Below are 18,692 nucleotides of genomic sequence, written 5' to 3' on the forward strand. Positions count from 1 at the left end.
TTTGGGTTTGAGGGTACCCTCCAGGGCACACTGAAGTTACAAGCCATAATCCTCGTCGGTTTGGACGACCTCAGTCGACTTCGGTGAGGCTCGGACATACTATCATCCCAAAGGATCCATTATTTGGAAGGACTTTACACTACAAAAGCAGAAGAAAGAAACTGCGAACTAAAAATTATTCTTTGAAGCCATAATTTCCAGAAGTTTAAAATTTTTACACTCCAGTCACGCGAAAGCTCGTTTTTAGCCTTTATACGTTAAATAATTTAGAGCGAGCTGCACCATCGGCACTAGGGTGCAAAGACCTTCCCATGTGCAACACAAATTCTGTGGATCCAAATGGCAAAGAAAAAGCCACTGACACAGACATGTAAATGATGGCGCAGTGCCCCAAACCTCAACTTCTAGAAAGACTGAAGAAAAATGGGGATGGGGAACTCGCAGGACTCTAGCCTCCTGCCATGCTCTCTCGAGTTAGCGACGTTTTTCATGCTCCCATGGCCCAGCATGATCCAACCCATGGCTCGCACTGGTGGAACCGGGGCGTTTAGGCCCGCTGGTGAGCATGTCCCTTCGTTGTCTGTGAACAGCCTTATTTTTCTTATTTTAGAACTTCCTTGTTTGGGACAGGAATTTTGGCGGGGGTTTCGGGGGTGAGATCCTGGTCAAAACGTAGGGGATTTTGTTTCCTGGCCTTTGGTGGCCTCCCCCCTTTTCAAGGTTTCCCCTTTTCTTAGTGTCCCTTGCTTGATCTTTGCTTCAGCGGTCCGCGCCCGAAGCAGAAGAAGAGGAAAAACTTGTCTCCTACCCTACCCTTTAACCCGAAACAGGAAGAGTCCAAAGCGATCAAGAGACGAAATGTCACCGCCACGCATGGGAGTTCATGCACACAAACATTTTCCAGAAGGGGAGAATTAAACTTTTGGCGTGTCCATGTGGTATATTTCCCGCGTAGCTCGTCCCCCATTTCTGACTCCTTTAATCCGCTAGATAACATAGATACAGAGTACCTAGTGATTATTTCACCCATGCATTCACCAGTAACTTGAAACTTTGTCCATTTCAAAACCAGATTGGCCTGGTGTAAAGCCTGGTGTAATACAAAAACAAATAGAATGAAGTAATAAAACAGACAAAGTTACGGCAAAACACCAGCTATTCATCGTAGCATGGAAAAGTGATAATATCCTGCGTAAACAACAGATATGTGGTTTGAATCAGACCAGCTGGCTGGCGGGCCATCCTGAAGTTGGTTTTCTGGTGTCACACACCGTTCCCAACCCGTAACCATTTTGCTATGCCCGACTTCCTCGGCTTGCATCACCAAGTCGGCAAATTGGAATCTGTCAAGCCAGCCCAATCGAAGGGATTGACGATGTGGCGCTTTGGAGAAGAGGTAACCGGAAGACTGGCTCAGAAGCCGACCCTTCTGGCATCCGTGGCAAGGCGCTGCAAGGCTGGCCGGTTATTTTTATCAATTTATCCAAAAACAGAATCGGTGGAAAGTGTTGCGGCGATACTTGCATAGATGATTACTTGGAACTTTCCAACACTTTACATAAAGACCACTGATTTCTTTCGCGAGAGTGAAGAGTCCCTCAGGGTTTGAGGGAAAGGAAAAGAAAAGCATCAATGGGGAATTAGGCTTCGAGATGCGGTTCCTCCTCAGCATGAAGCCCCTTCCATCTTATTTGTAACGATAAATATTAACTAACGGTGGTGAGCTTCGAGAACAGGAAAAGCAGATTCTACTGTGTAGTTGGCGCGCTGCTTGCAACAGCATCATCTTCACGCTTGTCCATGGTCAAAAAGCGCCCGAAGCTTCTTCGCCTGTGCTTGCCTCTCCTGCTAACTTTATTTACAATGACCTTGTCATCATTGTCTCATCTCACCACCTCCTGCGTCGACGGCGTAACATGCACGAAAAACGATGGGAGGTTGTATTATCGCCTGTTATTCTATTTGATGCACCCAAGTCTTTTGCCGATGTTTCAGCCCTCACGTTTCATACTTATAGCAACAGTCATAACAACAACAACAATCATAATAATAATATTTAGTAGCTAACAATAATGTGTATGTGTCAAGGCCACCAAGGTTTTGTGGCCATGACGCCATATTTTGGAGAGAGTTAAACTTAATTGAGAATTCTGCCAATCAAACCCTTTCCTGCTCCAATTGCCGAAAGTTCCTTGTTCGCCTGGCAGGGTTGAAGTGTCAGCGCTATCCGTACATGTTTCCACCTCTCCCCTTCCTGGAAAATACGGAGTCAGCACCCTATCTCCGCACATCAAGAATAATACGAAGGCCAATCCTGCCAGATTCGTTTCGAACGTGCAGCCTCCACTACGGAATTGCGTCAAGTTCCAACCAGTTGCTGTCGTCAGAACCCCGGTCGTGCAATTTAGTCTTTTGGAAGACGTCTTTAATTGGCTATTATTGGCCACGCCCTGTCCATTGTGTTTCCACGACCCTTCCATAATCCTTCCATCATCCTTCCAGTCAGCCTTCCATTACCCTTCCAGAACCCTTCCAGAGCTTCCATTTAAGTTTAGTGGCTGTGCTAGCCGACAGATCGGGAATGGTCCTCGTTTCAGATCCATTTTAGCCTCTCCAGTCCTTGATTTGGAATATGGCCGTGTTCGCTGCGTAGGATGAGGTGGGAGACGCCACAAGCTACCAATTCTTCAACCGTTCAGGCCACAGGAGTAACATGGGAACTGGAACGGGGGAGTTTATCGTTCTTGATGTGTTTCTATCTCCCATCTCTCCGCTATGAGTTTAAATCAAAAACCCTGATCTGTCAGATATGCAGCTTGGATGCTCGGTCACTTCCCGCTTTCACACGTGCTTAGAGTCTTATATGATGTTAGCTTTTCATCTTCCTCGCACCTTGTTCTACCCTCCTGGCTGAGTTTGCTCTGGATGGAAAGGCATGCGACCATTAATTACAACTCTGATGAATTCCCCACTGAAGAAAGCCCGTCAGTGTCAAAAAAAGGGATCGTTGTGTGAGGTACTAAGCATTCTGCAAACCCAGTCAATATATAGTTGTGACTGGCGTAATGTCTTCCCTAACGCAGAAGATGGAGGGAAACAGCCAATTTGTCAAAGAGCCAAGGGCTATGCCGACTAGTAACGAGAAGCTATGACAAGGCCGTTCTCATTCATGCCTTCCATCTTCTCTCGTTGTGAATGAAAAAAAAAAATAATAATAATAATAATAAATAGGATGGGGTGGGAAAGGGTAAAAAAATAAAAGCTGGTTGAAGATTTGGTAATACAAAGAGAGCCAAACTTTGGGGATGTATGGAGATGCGCCAACCTTGGCTTATTTCAAACTGCTATCTCGTGAAAAGTATGGAATGGGACATACTTTATTTAACCCTTTGATAAATCGAAATATCAGGTCCATTGAGGAGATCTTCAATAATAGAAATTATCCTGCAATATTGTCGTAATATGTATTAATCGAAGATTACTGCGATAACCATATTACAGCTTACACGAACTATCAATTAGATAATCAATCACTTATGAGCGATCGATCCTCAATACGCTTTCTCAACAATCTGTCGATGGATTTCAAAGATACATTCAGTCCTATGTGCAAAGCAGCAGTCAGCAGGGGTGATAAAGGGACCATAGGTTGCTAGCAGCTACAGGGACATCTTACCTACAGCCTCCCACCGTCAAGCTTCCATTCCGCCTTCTGCTGCGAGCATTCGCCCTTCTGCAACGTATATGCTTACTGTAGCAAGCTGAGACATGTTGAAGCCATATTATCATTATGATGGATTGGAGGGACCAAAACGTCTATTCACTTAGCGAAAGGCGCAACCTCACTCGCTAAGACGCAATTTCGCTTGAGAAGAACCAATCTAATAAGCAATCTGAAAATACTTCGAATCGGACACTAGGTGAAGTAGAGGGTCGCCGCGTTCACATGATTAAACAGTGGACGTTGTGGGTATTCTGTATTCTGATAAGTCACTCAGCCGAGGTATTGAATCTTACAGTCGAAAAATTCAATATACGGCTGCTATGAATAAGCATACTTGATAGTTAATGACTGAAGATGATGGCGGGTAGTAAGAAGAGCGCGCTTTCTCAAGCATGAAAGAAAGTGAGCGTGGTGAGCGGATTTTGCCTATTCGCAATACGCGGAATTTGCATTACGGCTACCTTAGGATACCTTAAATCTCTATCTATATATATATATCTCTAGTCATAAAAAAAGATCCTCGAAAGCCACGACCCAGGAAAACCGTACAAACCGTACCAGTCATATGGTATATATCTTAAGCCAGCTGAAGAGGAGCAAAAGGTTGCGTCTGTAGATTGTGAGTATCTGCCGTTATGCGTAAAATCGTGCAGAACATACAGGGATATGCAGCACTTTGGCCCAGGTAAGACATCTGCTGGTAGAAAAAGGGGAAATAATGCTACTTAAACAAAGCTTCAATTTCCGCCTCATACATGCTCAAAGTCTGTAACCTCAACGGATTCCCCTTGATCGTCGTGACAAATGGCTTTTCCTTCTTGGCAATGATCAACCGCTCGGATGAGAGCTTCACCACGTCATGACAATGTTCATTGGCTTTTGCGATAAAGGGCTCGAGACTCCTTTTCACGGCATCAACATCTTCCGCATCCGCATCAGGGACTAGCTCCACTAGAAGAACGGGTACCGAACGCCCAAGGCCGCCAATAAGTGCAGACTTGACGCTTGGGTGCGCGACAATCTCTATTTCCAGGAGCGAAGCATGGATTCCCTCCCCGTGTGCTAGGTAAATGCAGTCGTCACTGCGGCCGATGATTTTCCACATTCCCTTATGTTCCGGATGCTCGACAAACAGATCATTCGTCTCGAATGTTTGGCGATCCTTATAGAGTTGGAAGATCTGCTGCAAGCGGTATTGGGGTCCGCGGACGAAAACAAGTTCGTGGATCCCATTCATGCGGTGGTGTAATTCCGCTCCCGCGTCCTTCTGAAAGGAGACATACTCCCATCTATCTTTGTTTTCGTGGATAACGGTAAAATACCCGCCTGACTCGGTACTGCCGATAGCCGGAACCACATGGGTGTAAGGCGCAAGGAGGTTTCCTGTTTGGGTTGAGAGGGAAGCGCCAACGAAATGGATATACTTTAATTCACGGAGAGCTTGAAGGCCCTCCTGGGAGAGAACAAGGGCGTCAATAAGAGCAGGGGTTATAAGGGCCCCAGCTACATTCCCATAGCGGAGGATATCGGTCACGAGTTCGGCGGTCGGGGTAATGGGAGGCCCGATAACGCACGTTGTATGGATGCAAGTGGTCAGGCTGAGCGTCGCCATCATGCCTATAAACTGTGGTTGTGAGTATACCTCCATATTCAGAATAAAATAGGAAAGCTGTTCAGAAAACATAACTTACATGAAGCGCGGGCAGTGGCGTGTAGAGTCTTTGTCGGGTCCAATGATGAGCTACATTTAATTCAAGCTCTGGCAGTGAGGCCGCGGTGTCGAAGGTGGTCATCATTTGTTGGGTATATCTAATCGCCTTGGGATTTCCTGGTGAAAACCGTCTCGTTAGACTATGATCATTCGAGAATATGAGATGACAGTGGATAAAGTGATATACCCGTTGTTCCCGAGGTGTGAAACACCAGCCAAGGGTCGCCTTTCCCTTCATCCCAAGTCTTACTATAAATCACTGGGGCTGCTTCGTCATTCCGAAAAAAATCCTCAATCCCAGGGACGGTTATTTTCTGGATATGAGGCGTCTCTCGTAGAACATTACTTATTTGCTCAACCATTTCCGACGGCCGCAGATACAGTTCACAGTTCGTCTGTTCCAGAAGCCGCAGCTGAGCCTCCCGCGTGAGCAACGGCGATGGGAAAACCATCTGTATTCTCGGTTAGCTTTTTCTCCAGCTACCCCTAATTGTTTCCTGAACATGTTCTCTCAAAATAACATACCACTTTCTGGAGTTTCGCCGCTGCAAGTGCGAAGAGCGGGTATCGCAGATCCTTAGGGCCGGCATAGGCAAAGTGTTGAAAGGGTTGGGAAGTCGCGGGAAGAGCTTGGCTTAGCCATCGAGCTGCATGGTTTGCCGCATTGTTCAGTTCCTGGAAAGTGATATCTCGGAACCCCGCAGAAATGTTGTTGTCGTCGATTGGGACAGAGACCCAGGGCTCAGTGTTGGTGCCAGCTTTGGCTCGCGTCTCGATGATAGTCGCTAAAATGCGTTTGCCATGCACAACGCCTGGCACTGGAAAGACAGATGTGGCCATTTTTCTCTCTAGATATTTTAAGATGGTCCTTGCACAAGTGAATAATAGCCAAAGGAAACTTTGAGATACAGCAAACTTGAATTGGAGATAATAGGGGAGATTTGCCGTTCGTATATATAATATACACCTCCCAGCAGGCGGAGCAACCTGATAGAGAAAGGTGGTAAGAGAAGCCGAGCCGCTTAGAGCACCTATCGCGGTCCTCATAGACTCAGACCCCACATGCTGGCTGTGTCCGCGCCCATACTCTAAGTCCGAGCTGAGGTGAGCTGCCCGGCTTATCCATTATTTTTAATCGGCCAATCCCTGCAATGAGTAGATCAGGCTCTTTCAGGGCTGATGGTTTGGAATGAGCATGGGTACGTGAAGCTAGTGCAGAGAAATGGGGGCCTAAAATGCTTAGATGCAAGCTTAACTGCCTATTTTCAGAAATAGGGAGCGGGGTACTTGAAATTTGTGTTTAAGGAAATCAAAAAATAAACAAAAGTTTGCAGCATCAAAAAGCAAGGTTTAAACATTTTCCACTGGACTATATCGCTCGTGATATATGCACAAGCAGGCATGCAAAGCCCTCATAAAATTAATAACGGAAAGAGACAAGTGCTCGCAAGACGATCATATGCCGTGGATAAGAGATGAAAAGGATAAAATTTACCTTCATATCTTAAATTAACTTAGCTTGGGTAGGATTGATACATGGACACCTTAAGCTCAGATGTCGAAGAATATGCGTATATACATGTAAAACGAAGGGGTGCGTAGCTGGTAAGGATGCTTTGCTCGGTATTCATGCAAAAAGTGAGTCAGGGTTCTGTTTGAGAGTAGAGGACCGCCTTGGTGGTCCGTCATCCATCTATTTTTGGTATGGAGGATATGATTGGACACGAATCCGACAGTCGACGTAAGCGATGAAGGAAGCAAAACATAGCCAGTCACCCATAGCCGCCTCATCACATGTGAGGTAAAATCTTCAAATGCGTTTTATTGACACTGGCAATATTCGGACGGCCTTGCAGACTCGCAGCCGTTTGTAACATGTGGGAAGGTTGAGCTGTCGTGGATGACCGTGTAGATAACATACCAAAGCGCAAGATAACCTCAGAAATGGTGACGATTATTGAGATGCCGATAAGCACGATGATGATCCATGTCTGGCCTATAAGGTTATGGGTTTTAAGCAAATGCATTTTGAAGTCAAGAGAAGATGTGTGTTGCGTGGGAAATGGTATGTAAATGACAAATAAAAGGTGGTGGAAGAAACTTACGCGACATTTGATTATCCGCAATAGAATCCGACAGGATTTCGGCCAGGTCGAGAAAAACTCTGCACCGCTCGTTCAGGACTTGAATGCGGCGCTTGATCTCTAGGTATTCCCGCACGGCAATATACAGGGGATGAAGAGTGGGTTCGCTATCCCAGAAAAAGGAGGGCACATCGAGCATGTTGGATGCTATTGATTTGTTAGGTTCCTTCATTAGAAATTCCATCCCGCGAATCTTGTGGAAAAGCAGCAAAAACTTACACAAATTCACCTCAACTCTGCTCTTAAAAAGCTTTCCTAGTATGCGGAATACCTCCTCCCTTTTCATTCCTAGGTGGCCTGTCAATGCCAACCTTCGAGGCACATCCTTGGCCTCAGCCATCTGTCTCGCCATAACCTCCTCGAAGAAGCTCAGCTTTGTGCTCTGCGCTATCCCGTGGCTAATGGCAAGCTTGATCATATGGTCTCCACTGCGCAATGTGATCATATCGTTGTAGACACGGGGTCGAGATATCTGATCAGAGTATTCGAAATGAAATTCTTCCGTTTCAAAGTCCTCCTCAGGCAACGGCGCTGTTGCAAGGGCGATAGGAGCTCCCCCACTTTCCGACGACGCGAACGCAAGATCGGCTAGGACATCTTTTTCTTCCCTTTCCGTGAAGTTCCAGAGGACAACAACTCCATAGCTGAAGATGAACATTTCCGAAAATGACAATGCATTGGGTGGGATTCTGGCTGCGGAAATCGTTGTGGGAATATTGTGTGTGTTACCATCCTTGTTCGCACTGTCAGGCAGGCTTCTCTGTCCCTGTTCTTCATCATTGGTGGTTGTTACACCGTTTGTCTCTGATAGTCTTTCACCGTCATCACCTTCACGTTGGGTTGTCCGCTCTTCAGCTCCTGCATCGTCAAACCCAGTGGCTTTGACGGAATGTTCATCCTCCTCCGCATAGTATTCATCATGGTAATCCCTCCGCTCATTCCTCTCAATCTCCTCATCCAAAACGGCTTTACCCCCAGCACTTTTCAGAATTGGACTACTCCGAATTCTATATCCTTCCTTTCCCGGCAACAGTGGCAAATGATATGCAGTATACAAGCAGTCGTCATACAACTTCGTCCTCGCGCCGTGGTATTCCTTCACGAACGCCGCAGTAGAACTGATCTTGTAACCCTGCGCCGTGCAATAGGCCGTCACACGAGGGAGCTTCTGTGCGCGGTGGGCTTTAGGCAAACGTTCCGCATAGCTCTTAGCTCTTTCAGGCGGCACACGGCGGCGTTTTAGACGCTCCTCCTCCGCTAGAAGTGGCGAAGCTTCGTTATCTTGATCGAAATCTCCAAGCGTTTTGCGGGACATTTGTTGTCTATTAGGAATAATCCGGCGTGCTCCTTTGGATACAGGTTGTCGCATCCGCGGCCCCCGCTCTTCATCTACAGCGCCGGCAAATCCTTCATCCTCCCCGCCCTCGTCCTGCTCAGTCACTGTTTCCGGAAGTAAAACCAATTTTTCGCTTGTTTTGGTTGACCGAGGTGGTAAATGTGGTACCGCTGCCAGTCTCCCCACCGCTCTCATCCTCGAGTCCATGCCACTGGATCCCCCAAGATCAGTCGATGCAGTCGCACCCGCTAGAGCCCCTGGCCCTCCAAGCCTCAAGCGAGGTCGCCCCCGGAAGCCGGGTGGCGGATGTCGCTGTTGCATGGAGGGGATATCCGAGGTGTATTGGAGAACGTTATCAACGGTTATGAAGCGGGAGGAGTGGGTATTTTGGGTATTGCCAGGTCTGGGGTTGTATGCGGAATCGCGAGAGTCCGTAACCTGTTGCCAGATGCACTAGTTAAATCGTATGCCAATTGTATTTAAGCTGCACGGGATGGAATAGGTAGTCCGCAAAATCAAGAAATGCCAATTAGGCAGCTAGGGAGTTAGTCAATAAGAGAAACGGAGTATTTGATAACTCACCAACACGGTAGGGCCGCGTTCTCTTTTCCCCTTCCCGCTTCTAGAGCGACTTATACCTTGGTAGGAAGACATAGTACTACCGGGGTAGTCTTATTCCGTTCACGAAACCCCTCGATATGCCCCCCACCGCGGTATACGTTCGCCTCTATCAAGGCCCAGCACGCACCAAAGCTAGGCAACTAGACTGAAAGCTCAACCTCAACTCCTGCTTGCCGGCGTAATTGTAGATGCTAGATGAGCAGCAAAAGGTGGGGAGGCTCTGAGGTTCGGACCTCAATAACGGGGTTCGTTTCCTCTCCTTCGTTCCTCTTCGGTCCGCAAATGCCAAACCAAGCGACGGAGATATTGCGAATTCGCATTTAACCTGCCGAGTGGTTAGAGATGTCGAGAAGGGACTGGTTTGGCAGAGGTTGAGCAGATGGAGGCACCAGGGAACCACCAAAACGGGAAGCGAGCTCGGCCACTTTCGGCAAGCAATGACGAAAACCTTAGGTACAGCTTTGTTTACTGCTAGTAGGGGTTGAATCTGGCGTCTCGCTCTCACTCAGTCTGCATGCTGGCATCCAGGTTATCTATTTGATGTCCACTCAGTCACGCTCGTTAACTAGATCGAAGATGGCTAGTCCAGCTGGCAAGGATTGACATCAGTGCACTGTGATATAGATCAGAGTTACCATCAAAGTGCTAACAGAATGTTTCACCACGCCATGTCTTTCCCCATTGTCAAACCGAATATCAGCGATCAATTACACCACTCTCATACAACAAACATACCGGAGGAGCATTGCTCAATCTTCCTCTCTCTCACCCTGCTCAGTTAATCCCGTGGAGCCAGAACATGCTTCCAAAAGCCTGATTAATCTCCCTCATATACATACTGCGTATACAACCAAGGGAGGGAAAAAAGAAAGAAAGAAAGAAAGAAAGAAAAACCCATCCAATCACTCCTCGGATCGAGAAGTGCTGCCACCATGTATTATACTGTACGTACAGTACCGCGCACAAACTCCTGTATCCAAACCCTGCCCTCTCCTTCACCATGAAAAGCTCTAGACACGATGTGAAGATTTCTTCTTCTTCTTCCTCCCCCTCCTCTCCTCGATTCAACTTGCTTGAAAAGCACCTATCCCGGATCGACTTTGTTTCAGCCAAGAACCCGGGCCCGGGCCCGGGCCCGCCCTTTACGATTTGAATTGAAGAAATAGACCTCTGTCCGTGGTTCCTGACCTCATATATCTCTTTTCTCCGCCAAGTTTTTACTTCCTAAGTAGGGGGGTTCATGGACGTGGAGATTGATCTACGTTTTATTTTATAATCTATGTAGGAGCGTTGAGAACGGGAGAAAACGGGGCGGGGGAATGTATGTATGTATATATATATATATATATATATATATAATGAAATCAAAGAAATGAGCCGTTTTCCACATATTGTAGTTATTGAATTCAGATGCGATTTCAGAGAGAGCGTTATGGCCAGCCAAAAGGAGGAAAAAAACCAAAAAATCAAAATAAAAATCAAAATCAAAATCAAAATCAAAATCAAAGCGTTCGCTGGGGGAAGGCGTACGTCAATTGACCAGGCAAAACCAGGTGTTTAAAACCATTGGTTAACGGAGTAAACTAACCTACCATCATCACGTCTACGGCGCGGACAATAACAATACTGGGAGAAATACGAACCACATACATACATAAGCTCGCGACTGGGACGGGGCCGGGGCGGAGCGGGGTTGGGTGGGGTGACACAGTGCTACGACTCACTCCCTCGTAAACGAGGAGAGGGAGCAATGATGATGATGATGATGATGACGATGATGATGGTGGTGATGATGATGGTGGTGATGATGATGGGGATGGTAATAATCATATAGTACGCCCGGGTTGGCAGTGGACAAGAGGCGTGGATGCATATATCGGGCCTCTCCGTCTCAGATTGTGTGATCGACTTTTAAGGCTCAGCAAACAGCAAAATGCGGGGGGGAGGAGAGAGAATGGATCCACATCGACGGACCTTGTGGGTGTGGGGTCAATTTACTCCTCCGTTGATGAACGGCAAATACCGGATGGAGTCTCGCTTGCTATTTTAGTCGGGGCCTCAATCCAGGGCTTGATGAGCATTGACAATTTTTTATTTTATTTTTTATTTTTTGTCTAATCTAACTCGGCTGTTTATCTTCAGGTATGTGCAAAGGCAGCGGACTGTTTTGTATAGAAGAACAAAACACATTGCAACAAATATAGAGCGGCCCTCCTGGCTATATGAAAAAATAAAAAGGGGTGAACGAGTAAATATCAAATCCTAACACATAGTTATCCAATTGATGCTCCAGAAAATAAAACTCATGTCATGTATTTCACCCAACATGTAGGTAGGTAAGGCTCCAAGTTTGACGATGGCGTGAACATTAGGGGCAAGCAGCGAACCAGATCCGCCAAATACAAACAATAATATAACAGCAACAGTAACGGTAACAGTAACAAAAACAATAACAACAACAACAAACGGGAATAAGAATACCATTCCAGCATAATAATGGAATATTCGTAGAGTGGGGACCAGTGCACCCCAGGTTCGATAATGTTTGGCTAAATAATAATGTATGTGCATGATAGTCAATAAAGCACAAGATGTAAAAGCAATAATAAACGGAGTCTATTTCTTTGACATAAAACAGGCCGGTTACCCCATTCTTAACCGCCGATCCTCTTCCCAGATGTCCTGTTTCATCTTCCGCAACCGCGCATGCTGTCGTTCCAGTTTCTGAATCTCGCCCAGTGGTGGGTCCGGGTGGCTGGTCAGCTCCTGGTGCAGAAGTCGATAGGAGGCATAATACCGCTTGAATTGCTGTGCTTTTTCGCGTAATCGCTGGCGAAGTATCTCCAGGCTCCGGGGAGGTGAGGTACTGCCGGTCGTGCTACCACTCGAGGGGCTGGAAAGGCGACGCCGCTTCGGCTCCATGGAGCGGCCGTTTGTCGTGGCAGTTTGGAGATGTTGGGGCCGGGATTTTGGATTTCGTATGCCGTTTCGCTCATGATCAATGTGGCCGGAGGGCGGTCGCTCAGTCTCCGCTTTGCGTTTCAGGGTATTCGCTGCTGGCTTTTGGCCACCATCAACGGCATTTGGAGTCTGGGTTCGAGAGAGTGTAGAGGAAGCCTTCGCTCTTGAATGTTGGACCATGAGAGGGGAGGAGGAGCTGGATGACTGTGTGGTATTCGAGGATCGTATTCCGTTTTCTAGATCGGTTGCATTCGTGGGGGGGGATGAGCCAAGTGGAGACGGTTTTTGTGGAGATCTGTTATTGGCGGCACGAGAAGTTGCTGTAACGGAGGAAACCGTTTTCATGGACTGAGACTTCACTTTGGCTGGCTTTTCCGCTTCAGCGGGCTTGGATGGGAAGCTCTTCGAAGACGTTGTGCCGGCTCTCGGCTGGTTCTGTGTTTCTACCGTTTCAATGGTTTTGCCAGTGGAAGATCCCAAAGGCGGGGAATCCATCATTTCCGCATCTTCATCTGAATCATGCACAAATTCTGCAGATTTGTACTTCGACTCTGATTTTGCTGAAGATCTCTTCTCCATCTTCTTATCAGTCTTCTTCGTTACCCTCCCCGTCAACGTGGTATTTCTTGCTTTAGTGCTTGCCCGTTTCGTCTGGCCATTTTTAATCGAAGATTCCTTCTTCTGCGTTGAATTTCCTCCTGGTCGCGCAGATTTACTAGTAGCATTTTGCTGGTTCGGGGTAAAGCAACCGTTCGTCCGTTCTGATTCGTTACCGGTTCCATATCCTTCCTTCGATACATCTTCAGGGGATTGAACGTTAAGTCGTGGGGTCGCTGATCTGGCTATCGGTCCGGTGTGTAGGTTTAACCGAGACAAGACCTTACCCTTTCCCCTCTCGGCCTTCGGAAGCAGCATCTGCCAAAGCTTATCCGTTCGCGAAATCCGCATTCGGTCAAATGCTGATATGGCGTTCTCAATCGCTTCTTGCCGTTCATCCTGTGAAGGGTAGGGAAACCCCCAGATATCAAGATCTTTGTATGCCTTGTCTTTTAGACTGTACTTCTCCCGATCAAGCCTATTCTCGATACCATATTTCTGCACGAGGGCCAAACAGTCCTCCTGGGACGATCTGGTTTTTTGCGCTAAGAATCTGACAGAGACTGCCCGGACAGCGAGCAGATGGGTTAGAGGCACACGGAGAGCGTCGAGGCGAAGTTTATCTTTGTTTTGGGGAACAGAGGCAGATTTCGGAGTGACTGCGGAAGTGAACGCGGGGGAGCGGGCACCAAGAAGGGCTGGGCTAGTGGGATTGGATCTGTTGGCGGCTTGCTGAAAAAAACGCTCTTTCTCAACATCTATCTTGCTTCTTGGCATGCGGGCCAACGAAGCGGCTTCTTTCCCGGTTGCGCTGCGGTTGTCCCCCGCGCCGAGAGCTCTCATCTGATCAATGGTCGTGATCAGCGGAGTTTTCCTTGATTCCTTCCCTTTCTCAAAAGCACTCAGTCTTTGCTCGAGAGTAGCCAATGCCTCATCCGTAGCGGCAGTGGCCTCCCGAGCTTTCTCCACCTCCAGCTTATGGCTAAGCACACCCGTGAAATATGCTTTTCCGTTGGAGGAAGGGGAGTAGGAGTAGATTTCTGAGCGGTGGTTCTCCGGTGACGAGAAAAACGTCTGGGACTTGTTCCCGTAGTGCAACGATTGGTGTTTTCCCAGACGGATACGAGCCTTCTGATCGTTTCGTAGGCTCTGGACAAGTTCGTCGAGTGTGGATTGAGCCAGATTCAGCCGCATGATCTGGCTGGGTTTGCTGCAGGGATCGGTAGAGGTTTCCCCAGGTGTGTCTACGTTCTGAAGGCATAGTAGCCCTCCCTCAGGAATGGTGAGTGATGCCATTCCGGGTGGGGGATTGACAGCGAGGGAGGGTCCAGAAGATTGGAATTGAAGGGTGCTGCCAGGTAAGCCAAAAGGACGGGCAGGAGCGTCAAGGGGCTTTGTAGCAGTCGAGCAATGCTTCCTCCCCAGCACAAGCTAGAGATGGCGTGGAATCGAACGGCGAAGAGAAGGCGAGTGGAAATCGAGAGATGACCAGCGAAAGAAAAGGAGGCACAAAAATATCATGGCCAGCATCGAGTGAAAGCAAGACGAGAGCCGGTGAGTGATTCATGCATTTGGGGAGATGTGCTGAGGAAGAACGAGCCTAGTGGGAGGGGGGGAGAGAGAGAAGCGAGAGAAGCACAGAGAGAGAGAGAGGACAGACCGTAGGAGAGGAGGAGAGGAGGAGAGGAGGAGAGGAGGAGAGGAGGAGAGGTTTGGAACGGGGAAGGACAACAATAATACGGGCCCGTACGTGACAATACGCCCTCCTCGGCCCATGGGCTGACACTGGCACCCGGGGCTGGACGGTGTCTAGCCTCTTGCGGTAATAGTGCGGGGGCCCGGGGGCGCCTGGCCAGCCGGGGCGTGGTGACTCAGCAAGGACAAATGGCGTGGGTCGATACAGGAACAGGAACTGGTGATGACGGTGGTAATGATGATGATGGGGATGGTGGGGATGATGAGGATGATGGGGATGATAAGTGGGATGGTGGGGACGGGGATGACGACCTCAGGAAGAGAGAGGTCTGGTGGAAGGGAATGAGTGTCGATAGTTATGATAATTATTATGATTGCTATGATTGCTCTTCATCTTCATCTCCATCTCCCATCTCCATCTCCATCTTCGCTCTGCTTGGGCCGACAAGCCAGACGGTGCCATTGTCGTGGCTCGGGCTGGGGTGTTTGTTCCTGACTCGCCCCTGTCTTGATTATCTCCCTCCAGGATTCCAGGGCTCCCTGGGCAGCATCCATGGACTTACGGTATTTTTTTGGGCCTGGGTTGAAGGGTTATTCTTTAGCCTTGGAATCATGGTGCTGTCTGGAGCCTTTTGGATACGCCGTCGACAGCGTGCAGAACTGGTAGTGCCATTACCTCTGGCGTTGTGCATCCGGGAGATATTGTTTCCTGGAAACTACATGAGTGGATCAAATGATGAACAAACAAACATTCACATAACTAGTGGGCATATCAGCATGGTTAGTTAACTAACTCTAGAACTCTTCAAGAGACTATCAAAACAACCACCTTTTGTTTGTCACTGTGAGCTCTCCACTCCATTTCTACCATAACAAGGCAAACCTGACAACCAATCTGTGCCGCCGTAGTTACTGGTTACTGGTTACGGGTTACGGGTCCTCGCCTGGCGACAGGCGGCGACTCTCCCTGGAGGGCCCTGAGCATATCCTCGCTCCCATTTGCTGCCCCTCCGCCCTCCGCAGCCCCAGGCCCAGCGTCAGGCGATCTCGGCACGGGCTGAAAGGAAACTCTCTTCTCCATTTTTCTGACTCCCCGTAGCCGAGACTCAACGACAATCGAGGTCCAGTCAGCTCACAGCTAACCCTAATCCTCGGCACAACTTCTGGCTAGTTTTTCCTTGCTGAGACACGGCTTCTTTGATTCTTTGAGCTCAGCTCAGGGGATCTGCTTTGAATTGCTGCTGCTGCTGTGTTTGTGACTCGGGCCCTGCTGGATGTTTTAGGTTTCATCAAAAATCTATGGCCACAACTTTTGCTGATCTTGCCAGCGTGGAACCGCTGGCTGTTTGTCGTTGGTTCGCCTCGGACAGCTCCGATTTCCCCCTCCAAGAATCGTGAACGACCGGACAATGGGAAGCTGAAGGTCTTTGAACACAAGGAAGCTTAAGATGTGCCACAGCTTTGCCACTGGCGGTTTTTTTTACTTTTTCTTATTCATTCATTTTCTTTTCTTTCTTTTCTTTTATTTTCTTAATTTTGACTATTTGATTCCTTTTTATTTTGGCGCCAGTTCGTTCGCTCCCAGTTGCTTTGTTTGGCATTCCGCGCCTCTTTGTTTCAGAGCGAGCTTGGTCTTTGACAAACTGCCCGTCCGCAGTAACAGTAGTTACGGAGTAGTACAGAGTAACTTGTAACGAACTGTCTCTCTCTGTTTTCTCTCCACCCTGCCCTCTTCCACGCCAGTAGCATGACTGATTCCTTACTACCTCCCCAAGGCTGACAACTCCGTGTCACATTGACCAGTTCACGAATTCGTTTTGTTTGAACAACGCATCTCCATAAATTTCGCCAAAAAAAAAAAAGAGGGTTGTTTTTTTTTCTGTTCTACAAAAAGTTAATGGATAAAAACAGTTTACTTTTACTGCCTGGTGCAGTACCTCTAGGTGTACATCCACCAAACAGAGTCTCTAGTTGAATCATCCCCTCCTCTCTCTCTCTCTCTCTCTTTTCCCTTCTTTTACATCTTTTAGTACAAGAGTGGGGAGGTTTGAGGAGAACTGTCCAGCGCAACTTCCGTAAATCCGGAATTCGATATTCGTTTGTGAACAATCCATCTCGGTCTAAGTACCTTTGGGGGTGGGGAGGGAGGGAGGGAGGGAAGGGGGTTTGGCTGAAACTTTTCCCCCTCCACCCCCTTTGCGTGGAAGCGGTTCCCAAGATCTTGAAGATGCGCGCTCAAGACAAAGTATGGTAGGGTAGGCAGGCTTCATAATCCTCCAGAGAAGATCCAACAGAGTACTAGCTAGGATTTTCGTTCATCAAAGCCCGGAGCTTCTTTCTCTTTTTCTAGCGTGTCGTTTTTTTTTAACGTACGTTTGAAATGCCATGTGTGCTGGAGGATGAACAGGAGGATACATATATCCGCCAACAAACGCCCGTGAGAGAGACTAACTAACCAATACGCAGTAGATGTCAGCAGGTACGAGACACCATTCAACAGCTGAGAAGGAAAAATCATGTGCTGTACATGATATATATATATATGTATATCTAAAATCTGTTCTGAGAAACTTATACAATCGGTTCCGCCCGTGGTACTACTATTCTCCTTCATCCAAGGGAAGAAGAAAAAAAGGCTCGGGGCGCTTATCTTAATAACATCTTTGAAAGTTTAGCCGCGGGCGATCCCCGAATCATCCACGAATGCATGAGGCGGATTTGGAAAGCCCTCCTCCCAAAAGAAGCAAAAAACGAAAACACTATCTATGGCGAGAGGCTCATACGCACACTCCTACTAAACGAAAATAATGTACCAATAACAGGAGCTGTGTAAGTAAGGCAAGGATGGCTCAGGGCTCCAAGAAGTCCTTCCTTGGTCGAGTAGCAAACGGGCGCTGGCAAAAAAAAAAGGGCAGGGGCAGGGATGAACGCTGGACGGCGCTAAACCCCAGGCATGATTGCCCGGGGACTTCCGCCGGGACATCAGCGGGCGGGCGCTTGTGGATCACGCTAATCTTAGTGTGGTTCAACCCGTTACTGGAACCTGGCTTGGTGGTATTTTTGCCGCTGGGAAGTGTCCGTTTGTTCTGTCACCACTCTCTCTGAATAAGAATGAGGGGGATTATACTGGCAAAGCCAAACCAGCTGGTGGTGGCCGGTGCTTCCCACACCCTTTTTGCGTAGGGTCCTGGATAGGTGCAGTTCGAAGGATGATATAACGGTTACCCCCCCCATCCTTGCTCCTAGCCCTCGCCTAGGATATTATTGACAGCCGAATTGAATTCTACAGCGTATACCTTATCGTAACATGGACTGGATGCTTGGATTGAACGTTGATGGCCGATCTTGGCTCCAGTTCCATCTCCATGATTCATGATCTTACTCCCATCTGCTGATAATCGATTTTTGAATGCAGGCTGGCTCTATACTGTATTTTACAGATATCTTCATCATCATCATATCATGCCAAGGATATATCCAGACATCCCTACATATATTTCCAGTACAAGGTCACAGATATTCATTCCTCCCGTTAAGAAATAACAACTGGTGAAAGCCGGCTGTCCCATACTCCAACCGTTACCCCCCCCCCCCCCCCCCCCCCCCAAAAAAAAAAGTCCACAAATTCCGCCTCCGCGTCCGCCTGTAGATTACCCCTACTGTTGTGGCCCCCGTGTCCTTTGCTGATCATGCCTCAGACGCAACCTCCACTCCTACGACTCAATCCGACCTACAGACACGGAAGGCGATCCCGGGTCCCAAACCTGGGAGCAAAAGAGGTCTAGGACAAGGCGGGGATCTCAATACCAGGCCGAAACTGAAAGGGAAGCCTGGGCCGAAGAAGAATCCCAGATTGTATGTTTCCTTTTTTTCCCTTGCAATTTTAATATTATTATTTTTTTT

At 48.0% G+C, this 18,692-nt stretch overlaps 6 protein-coding genes across 6 annotated transcripts in view; 2 read left to right on the forward strand and 4 right to left on the reverse strand.

The window, feature by feature from the left end:
• Positions 1–2,137: 2,137 nt before the first annotated feature.
• On the reverse strand, positions 2,138–2,945 carry HCBG_04118 (uncharacterized protein; the record flags this gene model as incomplete). The annotated part of the gene is made up of 4 exons (XM_045431167.1): positions 2,138–2,200; positions 2,234–2,254; positions 2,304–2,484; positions 2,893–2,945. The coding sequence occupies 4 exons, from the start codon at positions 2,943–2,945 to the stop codon at positions 2,138–2,140; spliced, it is 318 nt and encodes a 105-aa protein (XP_045287720.1).
• A 1,187-nt stretch (positions 2,946–4,132) lies between these two features.
• On the reverse strand, positions 4,133–6,342 carry HCBG_04119 (ochratoxin A non-ribosomal peptide synthetase; the record flags this gene model as incomplete). Its single annotated transcript, XM_045431168.1, has 4 exons — positions 4,133–5,348; positions 5,416–5,552; positions 5,623–5,887; positions 5,961–6,342. 4 exons carry the CDS (start codon positions 6,273–6,275, stop codon positions 4,446–4,448), a joined length of 1,620 nt encoding a protein of 539 aa, XP_045287721.1.
• Positions 6,343–7,225: 883 nt separating this feature from the next.
• Positions 7,226–9,569, reverse strand: HCBG_04120 (YagE family protein; the record flags this gene model as incomplete). The annotated part of the gene is made up of 4 exons (XM_045431169.1): positions 7,226–7,326; positions 7,541–7,726; positions 7,799–9,353; positions 9,498–9,569. 4 exons carry the CDS (start codon positions 9,567–9,569, stop codon positions 7,226–7,228), a joined length of 1,914 nt encoding a protein of 637 aa, XP_045287722.1.
• A 2,158-nt stretch (positions 9,570–11,727) lies between these two features.
• HCBG_04121 (uncharacterized protein) lies at positions 11,728–14,288 on the reverse strand (the record flags this gene model as incomplete). Its single annotated transcript, XM_045431170.1, has 1 exon — positions 11,728–14,288. One exon carries the CDS (start codon positions 14,286–14,288, stop codon positions 12,180–12,182), a length of 2,109 nt encoding a protein of 702 aa, XP_045287723.1.
• A 290-nt stretch (positions 14,289–14,578) lies between these two features.
• HCBG_04122 (uncharacterized protein) lies at positions 14,579–15,850 on the forward strand (the record flags this gene model as incomplete). The annotated part of the gene is made up of 4 exons (XM_045431171.1): positions 14,579–14,648; positions 14,908–15,569; positions 15,602–15,623; positions 15,699–15,850. 4 exons carry the CDS (start codon positions 14,579–14,581, stop codon positions 15,848–15,850), a joined length of 906 nt encoding a protein of 301 aa, XP_045287724.1.
• A 1,783-nt stretch (positions 15,851–17,633) lies between these two features.
• HCBG_04123 (uncharacterized protein) overlaps positions 17,634–18,692 on the forward strand; it is a gene marked incomplete at both ends in the record, with an annotated part of 1,572 nt that continues 513 nt past the window's right edge. Inside the window, 3 exons of the mRNA XM_045431172.1 lie at positions 17,634–17,843; positions 18,079–18,143; positions 18,488–18,644. Of these exons, the coding sequence (XP_045287725.1) occupies positions 17,634–17,843; positions 18,079–18,143; positions 18,488–18,644 (432 nt within the window). The remainder of the gene's footprint in view (positions 17,844–18,078; positions 18,144–18,487; positions 18,645–18,692) is intronic.

Source organism: Histoplasma capsulatum, assembly GCF_000150115.1.
Source record: "Histoplasma capsulatum G186AR genomic scaffold supercont2.5, whole genome shotgun sequence".
In the NCBI taxonomy this organism is placed as follows: Eukaryota; Fungi; Ascomycota; class Eurotiomycetes; order Onygenales; family Ajellomycetaceae; genus Histoplasma; species Histoplasma capsulatum.